At 47.3% G+C, this 14,811-nt stretch overlaps 1 protein-coding gene across 1 annotated transcript in view; it reads right to left on the bottom strand.

Moving 5' to 3' along the window:
* LOC137542046 (deoxynucleoside triphosphate triphosphohydrolase SAMHD1-like) overlaps nt 1-10,308 on the bottom strand; it is a 90,183-nt gene extending 79,875 nt beyond the window's left edge. Inside the window, exon 1 of the mRNA XM_068263653.1 lies at nt 10,050-10,308. Coding sequence (XP_068119754.1) covers nt 10,050-10,242 — 193 coding nt within the window. The 5' untranslated portion in view covers nt 10,243-10,308. The remainder of the gene's footprint in view (nt 1-10,049) is intronic.
* Between the last annotated feature and the right edge of the window lie 4,503 nt (nt 10,309-14,811).

Genomic DNA, 14,811 nt, shown 5'->3' with positions numbered 1-14,811 from the left:
ACAATCCAAATTTTGGTTTGACGAAAATCCAATCGATCGTGCCCATCAATGGAGATTATTTACAACCAATCCAATCAGAATTATCTTATCGCTCTAATGATTTTTTGCTAGATATTGGACCGTTAGTGGCCACCTTAAGGGTGCGTACACACATCCAATCTTGACTGGCCAAGGATTGGTCCATTTTACCACTTCCATGTAGTATGAAGGCCAACAGTCTATGGGCTTGATTCACAAAACCATGCTAACTGTTTAGCATGGGTGTGCTAAACAGTTAGCACGTGAAGTGCCGTTCGCGGACTTTTGCGCGCGCAACAGTCCGCGAACGGCACTTCACGTGCTAACTGTTTAGCACACCCATGCTAAACAGTTAGCACGGCTTTGTGAATCAAGCCCTATGTGGGTAAACTCTCATATTACATGGATGTAGAAAAATCAGCAAATCAAAAAATTAATGCGTGTACCAGTCAGCCAACCAAAGACCGCATAAGAGAGGCCCGGGGGAAATAAATGATAATGAAATGCAGTTTGACTAAAATGTTGGAATAAAAACGTCATTATAGAAGGTGTGAATCTACAGGTGGCCATAAATCTAGCGATTTAGCGACCATCCAATTCATTAATTTTATTGAATCGGATGAAAATCGCTGCCACAAGAAGCATGCCGATAGAGGATTTGACAGATTTCGGGACAAAATTGCTTTTCTCCTGGTTCCCGTGCATCCAAATCTCACCTGCTCCAGATGCCGCGACTGCCAAGCTGCTCCTGGACTCTTCTTCTCCTGAGTGCCGCCAGGTGTGTGTGATGTCACACATCCACCGCATGCTATACGCAACCACGTGGTGGCTATGTGTGACGGCGGTGTTCATGGGGAAGCAGCGGACAAGACTAGGAGCAGCTGGACAGACGCCGCAGGTAATATTTAAATGCACAGGCATGTGGGTAGCGGAGGCGGCCTCACAAGGCCAATTCCAGAGAGATTTCATGCTGGAATTGATTGGAATCAGCCTGCACTGCATGGGCAGCCAACAGATCTCTCCCAAATCAGAGTCAATCAGAGAGATATCGGTCTCTTGGTTGATCTGCCCGTACATCGCAAGATGTATAGCCATCTTAAACTTTAAACTTTTAAATCAAAAAACAAATATCAGGTACAAAAAGTATGAATACAAAGTACAGACCCAAACATGACCACAAAAAGTTAGATATTAACAAACGCACATCTCTATACAATAGCCCTTAAGTGTTGATTAGACCAAAAGTAAAGTTAAGATAAGTGAAGTTGTCCGTAGATAAACAGTCTTGCTAGATCTTTTGTTGACAAAAAAAGGACTCCTTTCCCCCAAAAAACGCAATCTGTATTAGCTCAGAAATGGCAAGTTAAAAAAAGGAGCACTTTTTTCCCCCAATGCTGGGAATACACCATGACATTTTTTTGGGCAGATATATGGTTCTATAGAAAATTTCCAACATGTCCGATCTGATTTTTTGATTGTTTTGCTGATCAATTTCTCATAGAAATGAATGGAAATCGATCGGACAGTAAATCTGCTGAAAAATCTCATTGTGTATTCCCAGTATAATGTTCTGAGGGGTGCTCTGTGAAGGCGTTAACACATCACACTTTTGTGAGCTGCAACAATAATTTCTGATTAGGTCAGCAGACAGTCTGTGGCCCTTATTCAATTGACTTTTCTCCAAAGTTTTGACCTAGAAGATTTTTTTTTATCTTCTGGTTAAATAACTTTTGTTGTACATTAATACATGCTGCAGCATAATTTCCTGGCTGATAGTGTTAAGGTGGCCATATACCTATAGAGGGCCACCACATCGAGCATCAGATAGATCACTCTCTGATCAGAGAGGTTTGTATTGACTGCCCACACATTTTGAATTTATTTCAGCACATGAAATTGATTTAAAATGTGTGGAGCCGCCGCTTGCCTTGCCTCCCAGGTCTTACCCCATCTGTGTTCCCCCCTGGCTAGTAGCAGAGCGCTCACCTATCCTGCTCATGCATGTCCTCCTGGGACCGGTGGTTTAACTACATGTGTTGGGTCTCCTCCTACTTGTATCATGTGACAAAAGCTAAAGTTGAAACACTAGTGCTGCAGTGTGTATGCTGCCGGACCTCTGGTGTTTGAACTTCGGCTTATGTCACATGACACACCAAGAAGACACGGGGAGGAGGAGACGATTGGCAGCATGAAGTTGAATCAACGGACCTGGAAGGACAAGCACTAGCAGGACATGTGAGTACTGCAGTTACTCTGCGTGGGTCGTCAACGAATCAAATGCCAATAGCAACGAACGACGTGCTCAAGACACACCGCCGGTCAAGCAAAAATAAAACTTTCCATCCTGTCCGATCTATCAATTTTGGGGCAAAAATCAGGGCTGTGGAGTCGGTACAAAAATCTTCGACTCCTCAGTTTAAGAACCCACGACTCCGACTCCAACTCCGGGTAACCAAAATGGCCCTACTCCTTAGTATAATATTGAACAGGGGTGTGGATTTTGTACAAAAACACCTGACTCCGACTCCTCAGTTTATGAAACCACGACTCAGACTCCAACTCCGGGTGCCCAAAATTGCCCCGACTCCTCGACTCTGACTCCAACCCCACAGCCCTGGCAAAAATCAATTGATTGGGCAACGGTTGTGTTACAATTTCAAGCAGATTCGATCAATGATTGATTCTGTTGTTTATCAATGGGAAATATTGAATATCGTATGGCCAGGATTTTTCCTGGATGGTTGGTTGGAGGAAGCATCCTGCTTCTCCCTCCACTTTATAGCAGAGTAGACTAGCTGGGCGAGTGAGATCCTCACTGGATGCCAGCAACTTGTCCACTAAAACAAACATACTGTATTTTTTGGACTATAAGACTCACATTTTCTCCCCCAAAAGTGGGGGAAAAAAGTCACTGCGACTTATAGTCCAAATGCAAGGAGATCCTGACTTGTGAACGCCTGCCAATACGAACCTCCAACCCACCGCAATATTGGGGACTCCCTGTACTGTGCCCATGCCGAGGAGGACACAGGGGGACAAATGGAGGACAGAGGCGAACACATGGGGGACAAGGAGACACAAGAGGTACAAAGGGCATGAGGTACAAAGGGGGCATAATCCACAAGATGCCCCTTCACCATGGATGCACCAGGTTTAGTATATATTTTTTCCCTGGTTTTTGTCCTCTAAACCTAGGTGCGTCTTATGGTCAGGAGCATCTTATAGTCATAAGAAAAATACAATAAATATACAATTTTTTTTTAACTTTTTATTATTAAAATGTTCAAAGAATGTTATAAGCATCAAGCAAGATCAGTCAGCACCATGGAATATGTTGGCGCTTTATAAAATCAATAATAATAAAACAGATCAATTTTCAAAAAAAATCAAAATTAATAAAAAAAGAACAATTTTCATACGTCCAGCAAATTATACTAGGGACTTAAACTCCTTTTACACCAAACTTACAAATAAACTCCATACCTATAAAAGGAGATGAGAAAGAAAGAGCAGCAAGAGAGAGAGGAAGAAGAGAGAAAAAGAAGAGCAAAGTGAAGATAAGTTTAGAAAGAGAAGGGGTCCAAAGTGGATACAAATTTACTGGATACTCAAATGATGGACAGTTGGGGCCCACCAACCTAATATGGTTCCATATTTTGTTAAGCTAGCCTACCACTAAGGAATTCCATTTTATGCACAAGCCCAAGGAGAAAATAAGGGACCTCTAATGTCCACAGGGGAGCTCACTTCAATCACACGGATCACTTAAACTGGTGAAAGCACAAGTGTGCAGCTCCTCTCAGGTTAAATGCCACCAACAAGGGCAATTCTGGGCAGAAAGACAAGCGCCCCTTGCGTTTAAATGTATGGGGATGCTTAACCCCCTTAAAGTACATAACTCACCTCGAGTTGTTGCCGAGAGAGTCAATACTGAGTAATCAGCAAAAAAAAGGCTTACGAGTGGATTCACTCTCAGGCATCAGGCAGTGTCCGCTCGTCTGCAGGTTCCTGTTCTTCTCTGTCTCTAGAAGGTGATGATGAATGTTGTTTCCAGACAGCTATCCAGTCTCGGGCATGCATGGATCAATAAGTGAGAAGAGCTCTTCAGTACAGGGGAAGATTTCTTTATTGTATCAAAACATTAGCATGACATTAACATGTCAAAACCAATGCGTTTCCCAAGGGGACATCTCGCTTCATCAAGGATCAGATACAAACCGCATTCCTCATTACCTTCTGGAGACAGAAGCACGGAGACCTGCAGACGAACAAACACTGCCTGAGAGTGAATCAACTCATAAGCCTTATTTGCTGATTACTCATTGTGGACTCTCTCCGCATAACAACTCAAGGTAAGCTGCTTACGTCAGGGGGTTAAGCATCCTCATACATTAAACAAAAAAAGCACTTATTTTATTGTAGGTTTCTCCATTTTACACACATACATAACTGACATAACATGACAACATAAATAACTACACACTACAGTCTGGGATTCTAGGATCTCTCCAGTATTTTTCTGAGCGGAGGTTGAATAATATTTGAATAAATGCAGAATATGGGATTTAACCTTTGGTAGTAGCCCAAGGGTCCTTTTCCACTAGCACTCGCAATCACAAACGCCAGTGATTGCAGTTTTTTTCGCATCATTACCTTCACACTGAGCATGCGTGCTACTCAATGTGGAAGGGAGCTTCCGGGCAGCGCAATCAGACATTACACCGGCCTTTTGCATGGCATACTTCCTGCTCCATGTATGTCACGTGACATACAGGAAGTACGCCGTATATTGGAGTCTGCAGGAGGCAAAGTGGATAGACATGCATCGCTGAACTCTCGCTGGTAGGTATGTCCAGCACTGCTGCAGCTTGGGGGACAGAGAGAGAGAGAGAGAGAGAGAGAGAGAGAGAGAGAGAGAGAGAGAGAGAGAGAGAGAGAGAGAGAGAGAGAGAGAGAGAGAGAGAGAGAGAGAGAGAGAGAGAGAGAGAGAGAGACAGACAGACAGAGCAGGCACAGAGAAGCACCGAGCAGGCACTGAGGGGGCGCAGAGAGAGAGACAGAGCGAGCACAGAGAAACAAAGAGCAGGCACTAAGGGGGCACAGAGGAGCCAGAGGGGACAGAGCGGGCGCAAAGGTGGCACAGAGAAGCACCGAGCAGGCACTAAGGGGGCGCAGAGAGAGACACAGAGCGAGCACAGAGAAACAAAGAGCAGGCACTAAGGGGGCACAGAGGAGACAGAGGGGACAGAGCGGGCGCAAAGGTGGCACAGAGAAGCACCGAGCAGGCACTAAGGGGGCGCAGAGGGAGAGACATGGAGCACATGGAGAGAGAGTCAAAGCGAGCGCAGAGGGAGAGACAAAGTGAGTGCAGAGAAACACAGAGCGGACACTAAAGAGGCACATAGAGAGACACAGGGGGGCGCATAGGAGACAGAGTGGACACAGAGAGAGAGACAGATAGGGAACTGAGGGGGCACATAGAGAGACACAGAGGGGACACAGAGCGGGTACTGAGGAGACACAGAGAGACAAAAGATGCACAAAGATACAAGGGCACAGAGAGAGACACAGATGGGGGCACAGAGAAAAGACAAAAGGGGCACAAAGAGGAACAGGGGGGGGGGGGGGGAACAAAGCTTGATTTGAAGGAAATCAGGAAATGAATCGAAATTGCGATTTTGGACAGAAATCGCTCGATTCAGTTTTTTTTCTAAAATCGTTCAGGCTTAATGTACAGGCCTGAAGTTTTCTACGATTTGGAAGCAGCTATAAAATGTTTTATTGCATGCAGCAGTTACAAGCTAACAAGCTAGCAGAGCAATACAATCAATTTTCTGATTACATTTAGGCAGGAATCTGAAATCAAAGGCTGCACTGTGTTGAAGCACTCACTATATCTTTTCTCGATCAAGGAATAATCAATTTGTATAAGGCCTCCTTCACACTGGGAATCGCAAAATGCTAGCAATATCACTAACATTTTGCAAAGCGATTTTTCACTGTACAGGAAAGCAATTTTAGAGCATATGCGTTTTGCGGTTCTATAACACTGAAACACAATCGCTCCGAAATCCCTAAAAATGATGCATGCAGCGCTTCCGTGATTTCAAATCGCTGGCGACCGCTAAGGGTGAACACTGCTATACGCATTATATTGCAGTAGCGCTTTTCTAAACTCGAGTGATTGCCAACGGTTAAAAGCGCTGCTGAATTCGCAAATACAAATGCTCCAGTGTGAATAAGGCCTAATTAGGCTGCTGTATGGCTACCAGTAAATGTCCCTAGGGGTGCCTGCATGTACATTCACATACCTGGAAGACTGTCCTAAGGTCTTGTGTCTCAGGTCACTCAATCAGGAACTTGCCTGACTTGTCTGCCAAATCCACCCCTTCAGCAATTGCCCCAACCCCTTCCCACCTCCTGAGCGTTGCTATTGGTCCATTACTGAGATGCCCAGCCTGCATAACATTAGGAGGCGGAAAGGGGTGTGCCCTGGTAATCAGGACCCCACTGTATTCGGCATATGACCGTGTCTGTGCAGTCACCTAGGCAGGTACTGAAGGCAACCATGGAAGGACTAGTTCTAAAACATCCTAACTGTCTAAAGCGGGCCAGACACTTATTGGTTTTTCCATTTCATTAGGTAAAACAATGGCCTATAAGGTCTACCAATTCTGTATTATGGACCAATGCCATTGTCAGTATTTTTTATCTATCTCTTGTTTGTTTCTAACTCCAGTGTTCTCCCAAAGCCCTATCAGCCAGGCGCTCTGCCCAACTAATTTTTGTAAATGCCCTGCTGTCATCAGCTTCCTCTTCACTCCTCTCCTACCAACAATGCTGCAAACCTGAATCATGTAATTCAGGCAGCATCCTTTAGGGGGAAGCAGCACTATACACGCTTAGAAAAGGCTGCTAGTGGTTTTGAGCCCTTAGAATGAGGCAGGAGGCAGCAGGGATCAATTAAAGGACTACTGTAGGGGGGGGGGATGAATTGAACTTACGCGGGGCTTCTAATGGTCCCCCGCAGACATCTTGTGCCCGCACAGCCACTCGCTGATGCTCCGACCCCGCCTCCGGTTCACTTCTGGAATTTCCGACTTTAAAGAGGAACTGTAACGACAAAACGGCCCCTGGGGGGTACTCACCTCGGGTGGGGGAAGCCTCAGGATCCTAATGAGGCTTCCCACGCCGTCCTGCGTCCCTCGGGGGTCTCGCTGTAGCCCTCCGTGCAGCGGTGACGCAATATTTACCTTCCTGGCTCCTGCGCAGGCGCTCTGATGCCTCTCGGCGCCGAAGTAGGCGGAAATACCCGATCGCCGTCGGGTCTGCACTACTGCGCAGGCGCAAGTTTCCGGCGCCTGCGCAGTAGAGCGGACCCGACGGAGATCGGGTATTTCCGTCTATTTCCGTGCCGAAAGTCGCCACAGCGCCCCCGCTGGAGCCAGCAAAGGTAAATATTGAACTGACAGTCGGCACAGTCGCCGGCTGTTCGGAGGGCTGCGGCGAGACCCCCGTGGGACAGAGGACGGCGTGGGAAGCCTCATTAGGATCCGGAGGCTTCCCCCACCCGAGGTGAGTACCCCCCAGGGGAGGTTTTTGTTGTTACAGAGTCTCTTTAAAGTTAGAAAACCACTGCACCTGCGCAGCCACGCCCTCCCTCTAACATCACCAGGAGTGTATTGCGCAGGTCCAGTATGGTTTGTGCCTGCGCAGTACGCTCCTGGTGATGTCAGCAGGAGCGAGGACACAGCCATGCAGGCACAGTGGTTTTCGGACCGGAGACGGGCCTGGAGCATCGGTGAGTGGCTGCGCGGGCACAGGATGTCTGTGGGGGACCATTAGAAACCCCAGGTAAGTTCAACTAATTTTCCCCTGACCTGCCTACAGTATTCCTTTAAAGTATACCCGAACTGAAATGTGACATAGTGAGATAGACATGTGTATGTACAGTGCGTAGCACACACATAACTATGCACTGTTCCTTTTTTTTCTTTCTTTGCCTGAAAGAGTTAAATATCAGGTGTGTAAGTGGCTGACTCAGTCTTAACTCAGACAGGAAGTGACTACAGTGTGACCCTCACTGATAAGAAATGCCTCTTTTTTTTTTACCTCTTTCTTGCTCTCAGAAGCCATTTTCTGCTAGGAAAGTGTTTTATAGTTAGAATTTCTTATCAGTGAGGGTCACACTGTAGTCACTTCCTGTCTGAGGCAGGACTGAGTCAGCCACTTGCATACCTTATATTTAACTCTTTCAGGCAGAGAAAGAAAAAAGGAACACAGCATAGTTATCTGTGTGCTAGGCACTGTACATACACATGTCTATCTCATCATGTCACATTTCAGTTCGAGTATCCTTTAAGTCAGAGAAGGATGAGGTAAGAGGCAGCGGGAATCAGTAAAAGCAGAGCAGGTTGAGGCAAGAGGCAGCAGGGATCGTTTTAAAATCAGACTGCTCCACCTCCCACAATGGCACAACACGCGCACACGATTATAATGTATTTTGCTGCAATACAGAAAATCATGCACAGATAAATGGCATCGCAGAGCGCCAGAAAAAAACTAGGATAAGTGTGACTCTAGCCTAATGGCCTTGTTTACTTTGAATGTGATTTGTGCATGCAGGGAAAAACTTGCATATTTTCTTCCCACACCACATTTGTTTCTCATTTACAACTACTACATATTGTGCCAAACTGTGTGAATTGTAATAGAAAAAAACAGGCGTGGTGTGCTGGAAAATGGCGTGCACTTTGGCCATGTTATCCATCACACATAAAGGGGACAACAGAAAAAGAGACATCAGTATAATGAAACAAGGTGAAACACAAGCGCCTAACAGAACACATCTCTGCCCGCAACAGTTTCTATAGGTCTTTACAGTGTAATGACAATAAAAATAAGATGAGCACAGTGGCACAGTGGATAACACTCTCCTCTAATAGTGCTGGGTTACCAGGTGGAATTCAAGCCAGGGCACTATCTGCAAGGAGTTTGTATGTTCACCCCATGTCTGCATGGGTTTTTTCTCCACACACTCTGCTCCCCTTCCCTATCATCAGTTGTCACATGTGCGCTACAAGTCCCATCATCACTTGTCACATGTGCACTACATGTCCCAACATCAGCTGTCACATGTGCGCTACATGTCCCATCATCACTTGTCACATGTGCGCTACATGTCCCATCATCACTTGTCACATGTGCGCTACATGTCCCATCATCACTTGTCACATGTGCGCTACATGTCCCATCATCACTTGTCACATGTGCGCTACATGTCCCATCATCACTTGTCACATGTGCGCTACATGTCCCATCATCACTTGTCACATGTGCGCTACATGTCCCATCATCACTTGTCACATGTGCGCTACATGTCCCATCATCACTTGTCACATGTGCGCTACATGTCCCATCATCACTTGTCACATGTGCGCTACAAGTCCCATCATCACTTGTCACATGTGCGCTACATGTCCCAACATCAGCTGTCACATGTGCACGACAGGTCCCATCATCACTTGTCACATGTGCGCAACATGTCCCATCATCACTTGTCACATGTGCGCAACATGTCCCATCATCACTTGTCACATGTGCGCAACATGTCCCATCATCACTTGTCACATGTGCGCAACATGTCCCATCATCACTTGTCACATGTGCGCAACATGTCCCATCATCACTTGTCACATGTGCGCAACATGTCCCATCATCACTTGTCACATGTGTGCTATAGGTCCCATAATCAACCATAACATGTGCATTGTATGTCCCATCATCACTAGTCACGTATGCACTACACGTCTCATGTGCTCCATATGCCCCATCACTTGCCACATGTGCTCTATATGTCCAACCATCACTTGTCACATGTGCTCTATATGTCCCATCATCACAGTTGTCACATATACTCTACATCCCATAATCATCACTTGTCACATATGCTCTCTGGGGACATGTAGTGCCCATCTCCCTCAGCAGCAGACAAAGGCAAGCCCTGCTGTCACCCCACACAAGCTTAATACCTCTGAACTTCTGCTGCAGCTGCTGGGGAAAGCCATTGCTGGCCAGGAACAGGCAAACCTCTTCCACCTCCCAGTCCCTGTAGTCCCCGCTGCACGGCGCAGGACAGGGCTTCTTCACCCGCTTCTCGGGCGTCATGTAGCCGTCCTCCCGCATCGAGGAGCTGTCATGCCTCTCCCGCTTAGTGCCGTTCATTGCTGCTGCAGTCCCAGCTGTGAAAGCGAAAGGCAGGCTGCAGGGACAAAACTAAACCCGGCAAGTGACGTCACCCGCAGCGCCGCCCCGCTGATCTCACCAAGCAGAGCTAGTGTTTGAAACATCCCTAGTCAGAATCTGCAACTGCGCATGACCAGCCCAAAGGAGGAGGGATGTTCTTCTGTCAGTTTTTGCTACGCTCTGGAAAGCCCGCTTATTTTGAGTATTTCTCGACGCACTTTCTGACATTCACAGCCTTCTCTCTTCCCTCTTCTGTCTGCTTCCCTTCTGCAGTAAGTTTTTCGTGTGGTTACATTAGTAGCAGCACTGCCTCGTTCTGAAGCACTTCCCCCGTCTGCCTTCCACTTGCCTTTCTCCTTCTCAGGCCCAGATTTACCTCACAGGAGCCTATAGGCACAGATGTCCTGGCACCTTAGACTTTGCCCTCAATGGACCTACAAATCCCCCATTTAAATGCACCACAAGTGTCACTTCTCCCCTATTTCCCCTTCCTGGTGAGGGTAGCTAAAGGTGCCCCTTAGTATTAGGTAGCCATGGGTACCCTCAGTATTAAGTAGCCCCTGACTGAAGGGAGAGGTCATAGGTGGAATGAGTAACCTCTCATTTACACTCTGCTCAGGACTCTGTATAGGTAAGGAGGGAGGGAAGTGCTTGGGGAGGGGATTGAGCCACCTTTCCATCATCAGGCGCCTGTAAGCATGTGCCTTATGGTAAATCCGGCCCTGCTCCTTTTGTCTCTGCACAGACTTCTCTGGCTGTGATGTAGGGAATCTGCACACTTCTCCTCCTCCTGCTGTGGATCTTCCACTTGCCTGACAGTCCCAGAGAGATTCAGACTGCTCCTTCTTTCCCTGCCCGGATGTCTAAGGCTGGGATATGGGTGATCAGAGGCAGAAACACAAATTAGGAGAGAGGTCACATAGCTGGCTTTGATCTTAGCTCAACCTTGAGTGTGTTTTACGCATTTATTGTTGCAGGCAGGCACAGTGCTTACCTATCATGACAGGAAAAAGGAGCTCAAGCACACACATATAGCACTGCTCTATGTATGCTCCACGTAGAAAATACATATATTGCTATAATACATTTACCATGCCTACCGGCGTTCTACAGTGGATGAGATTGACACCTTTATTGAACAATTATTTAAAGGAATACTGTAGGGGGTCGGGGGAAAATTAGTTGAACTTACCCGGGGCTTCCAATGGTCCCCCGCAGACATCCTGTGCCCGTGCAGCCACTCACCGATGCTCCGGCCCCGCCTCCGGTTCACTTCTGGAATTTCAGACTTTAAAGTCGGAAAACCAATGTGCCTGCACGGCTGTGTCCTCGCTCCCGCTGACATCACCAGGAGCGTACTGCGCAGGCACAAACCATACTGGACCTGCGCAATACACTCCTGGTGATGTCAGAGGGAGGGCGCGGCTGCGCAGGTGAAGTGGTTTTCCAATTTTAAAGGGAAGATCCAAGCAAAAAAAAAAAAATGAGTTTCACTTACCTGGGGCTTCTACCAGCCCCATGCAGCCATCCTGTGTCCTCGTAGTCACTCACTGCTGCTCCAGTCCCCCGCTGGCAGCTTTCTGACCTCGGAGGTCAGGGCCAAATTGCGTACATTTTTACACATTAACACATACATTTTTACCCGTTAGTGGTGCAACGCGTACATTTTTGTTCCTGCACTAGCTGGAATGCGTAAAAATGTATGCAATGTGGCCCTGAAAAGTCGGAAATTCCGGAGGTGGGGCCCAGAGCATCGGTGAGTGGCTGTGCGGGCACAGGATGTCTGCAGGGGACCATTAGAAGCCCTGGGTAAGTTCAACTTATTTTCCCCCGATCCTCCTACAGTAGTCCTTTAAAGCACAGGTGTGAGCAAGAAAAACAAGACATGTCGACTTACCTGAGGCTTCCTCTAACCCCTGTCAGCCTATCTGTCCCTCACCACAGCTCCGGTGTCCCGGGTTCCCCTCCGTTGCAGATTCTGACGTTCGCCAGGTCGTCATCTTCTGCGCACAGCCACGCTGACCGCGCTCACATGGCCTGAAGCATTCGGCACAGAATGTTCCAGGCCTCGTGAGTGGTGCGCAGAAGATGCCGACCTGGCGGGGTCAGTATCTGCAAAGAAGGGGATCCCGGGACACTGGAGCTGCGGTGAGGGGCTGGAGGAAGCCCCACGTAAATAGACCTGTTTTTGTTTGTTTGTTTTCTTTTATACTCGCACCTGATTATACCTTACAATACTGCTTCTGTTTTACTATTCAGTGCGCCAGCACTTGTACTGTATATGAAAAGAAAAATGTATTCACATTAACCTCTTGAGCCCCAGAGGTTTATACCCCCTAGTGACCAGGCCATATTTTTAACAATTAGGCACTTCACAACTTTAAAGTGGACCTGAACTCTTACACAGGACAGAAGGAAAGCAGAGAAATCCTCCCACCCTGTATGTATTTAGAGAGCTTAGCCTGTCTAAGGGCCGGTTCATACAGATGCTTGGCGGCGTCCTCCGACCTTCCGTTCTGCGTCGTCACATTCGGGGGAGGTGGTGGGCTTTTTGTGGCGATCATCTGCGTCCTGTTGCGATCAGCGTTTTTGACCACACAAGGGGACATGAAGACGCGGCGGTGAATCAACCCTAGAAGCCGCATGAGGCTTCTCAGGTCGCCTGAAACGACACGGTAAATCAGGATAGGAACGCCGCGTTTGCGTAATTGGCGGTAACCGCGCAATATTAAACGCCCCCATTCACTTGAATGGGAACGTTTAACTGACGAGTCCTGGAGTCCTGACTATTCTAGTGCAGCACTTTATGGGGGACAGCTCTGTCACTGAGCTGTCCCCTCTAGTGGCTCACAAACGGATCGCTCTCATAGGCTGATGCCTATGAGAGCCAATTACATTGATTAGCTCTCGAGGGGGAGGGTGTTAGGAAAAAAATCTCAAAATTTCTCTTAAAAATAAAAAGTTTAAATTAATAGAAAGAAAAAAAACTTTGCAGCAGCAATCAGATGCCACCAACCAGCAGCGTAACTAGGAATCACTGGGCCCCCCTGCAAAACTTACATGGGGCCCCCTCCCGCCAAACAAATCTACAAATCTTTGTCTGCAAAAATATGTATGATTCCTTGTCAGTGGCTGAGTAGATGCCAAAAAATGTGCAGAGAGCAGAAAGTTTTTTCTCTCCTTGCCCTTAGTTGTCAGTCTCTCAGGACAGGACCCCCTGTGGCTTCTGGGACCCTCTGCGGCTGCATCCCTTGCAGGGTCTATTGTTACGCCCCTGCCACCAACAGAAAACTGCTAGTGGCAAGAAAAGGAGGCAAGATTCATTTGTGTGCTTGTATGGCCCTGTAGCGAGCTTTTAAAGCTGCAGAGTGCTGAATTGTAAAAAAAATGGCCTGGTCACTAGAGGGGTGTAAGTCTGTGGTCCTCAAGCAGTTAAAGCGTACTTGAAGCTCAGGTTAAAATAAACATACTTACCTAAGAAGAGTGAGGCCGGGTGCACACAAGGCAGAAACGCTTGCGGAGCATAAAACGCAGCTTATGCAGCAAGGTTAGACTATGGGACACAGAAGGACCAGCGTTCCATCTGCGATTTACAGTAAGAATTCTGCAGACACTTGCAGTGTTGCATAATATGCAGGCTTGCTGCCAAAGCGCACATAATGAAAGTCTATGGTAACGCATATGCATTGCGTTTTACATGCTTTTCTGCAGCGTTTTTAATTAAAAAGTAAAGTTATCTGATGTATTTCCACTTCATGCTATCTTCCTAACGATTTGCATATATTTAATTTAAAAACCGCATAGATAACGCATAAGCGTTTTCTATTAGCGTACGTACAAACGCATAAAAAAATGCATATGCACTAAAAACACAAACGCATCTGCGGAAAACGCCAGAAAAAAACCTTATGCTATATGTGAACCCAGCCTGAAGCCTCTGGATCCCCAACCCTGTCCTCAAGGCTCACGGTTTGTGGAAATCCACAGAGGTAGTTACACTATTTACCTCACCTGTGCATGTTTGTGGCTTCCTGCAAAACATGCACTGTTGGTGAGCCTTGAGGACGGGGTTGGGGAACTCTGCTATAGAGATCTTCCCACACCGTCCCCCGTTGCTAAGCATGGACACTTCGAAGAGCTCCGACAAGGGCTTGTTGGCTTGAGAATCGGGTCTGCTCTCCTTTTCAGGCCAAGCACGACGTGCTGCACCTGCACGAATACCGCCGTGCCTCTGCAGTAAGCTGGAACCACTTGTTGTACTGCACAGGCACACCGTGCTCACGCAAGTGCAGCATGCCGTGCTTTTGCCTGAAGGGGAGCGCAGCCTGAATCTTCTTGATTGAAAACACAGGAAGTATCTACAGCAGTGTTTCTCAAACCTGTCCTCGTGACTCCCCAACGGTGCATGTTTTGCATGCAGCCTCACCTATGAACAGGTGGTGTAATTAGTGTGTCAGCTGCATGGAATCCACCTAGCCGAGGCACTAATTACCCCACCTGTGCATAGGTGAGGCTGCTGGCAAAACATGCACCGTTAGGGAGCCACGA

Source organism: Hyperolius riggenbachi, chromosome 12 (assembly GCF_040937935.1).
Source record: "Hyperolius riggenbachi isolate aHypRig1 chromosome 12, aHypRig1.pri, whole genome shotgun sequence".
NCBI lineage: Eukaryota > Metazoa > Chordata > Amphibia > Anura > Hyperoliidae > Hyperolius > Hyperolius riggenbachi.
The sequence above is the reverse complement of the archived record's forward strand: the minus strand, read 5'-3'. Positions and strand labels throughout refer to the sequence as shown.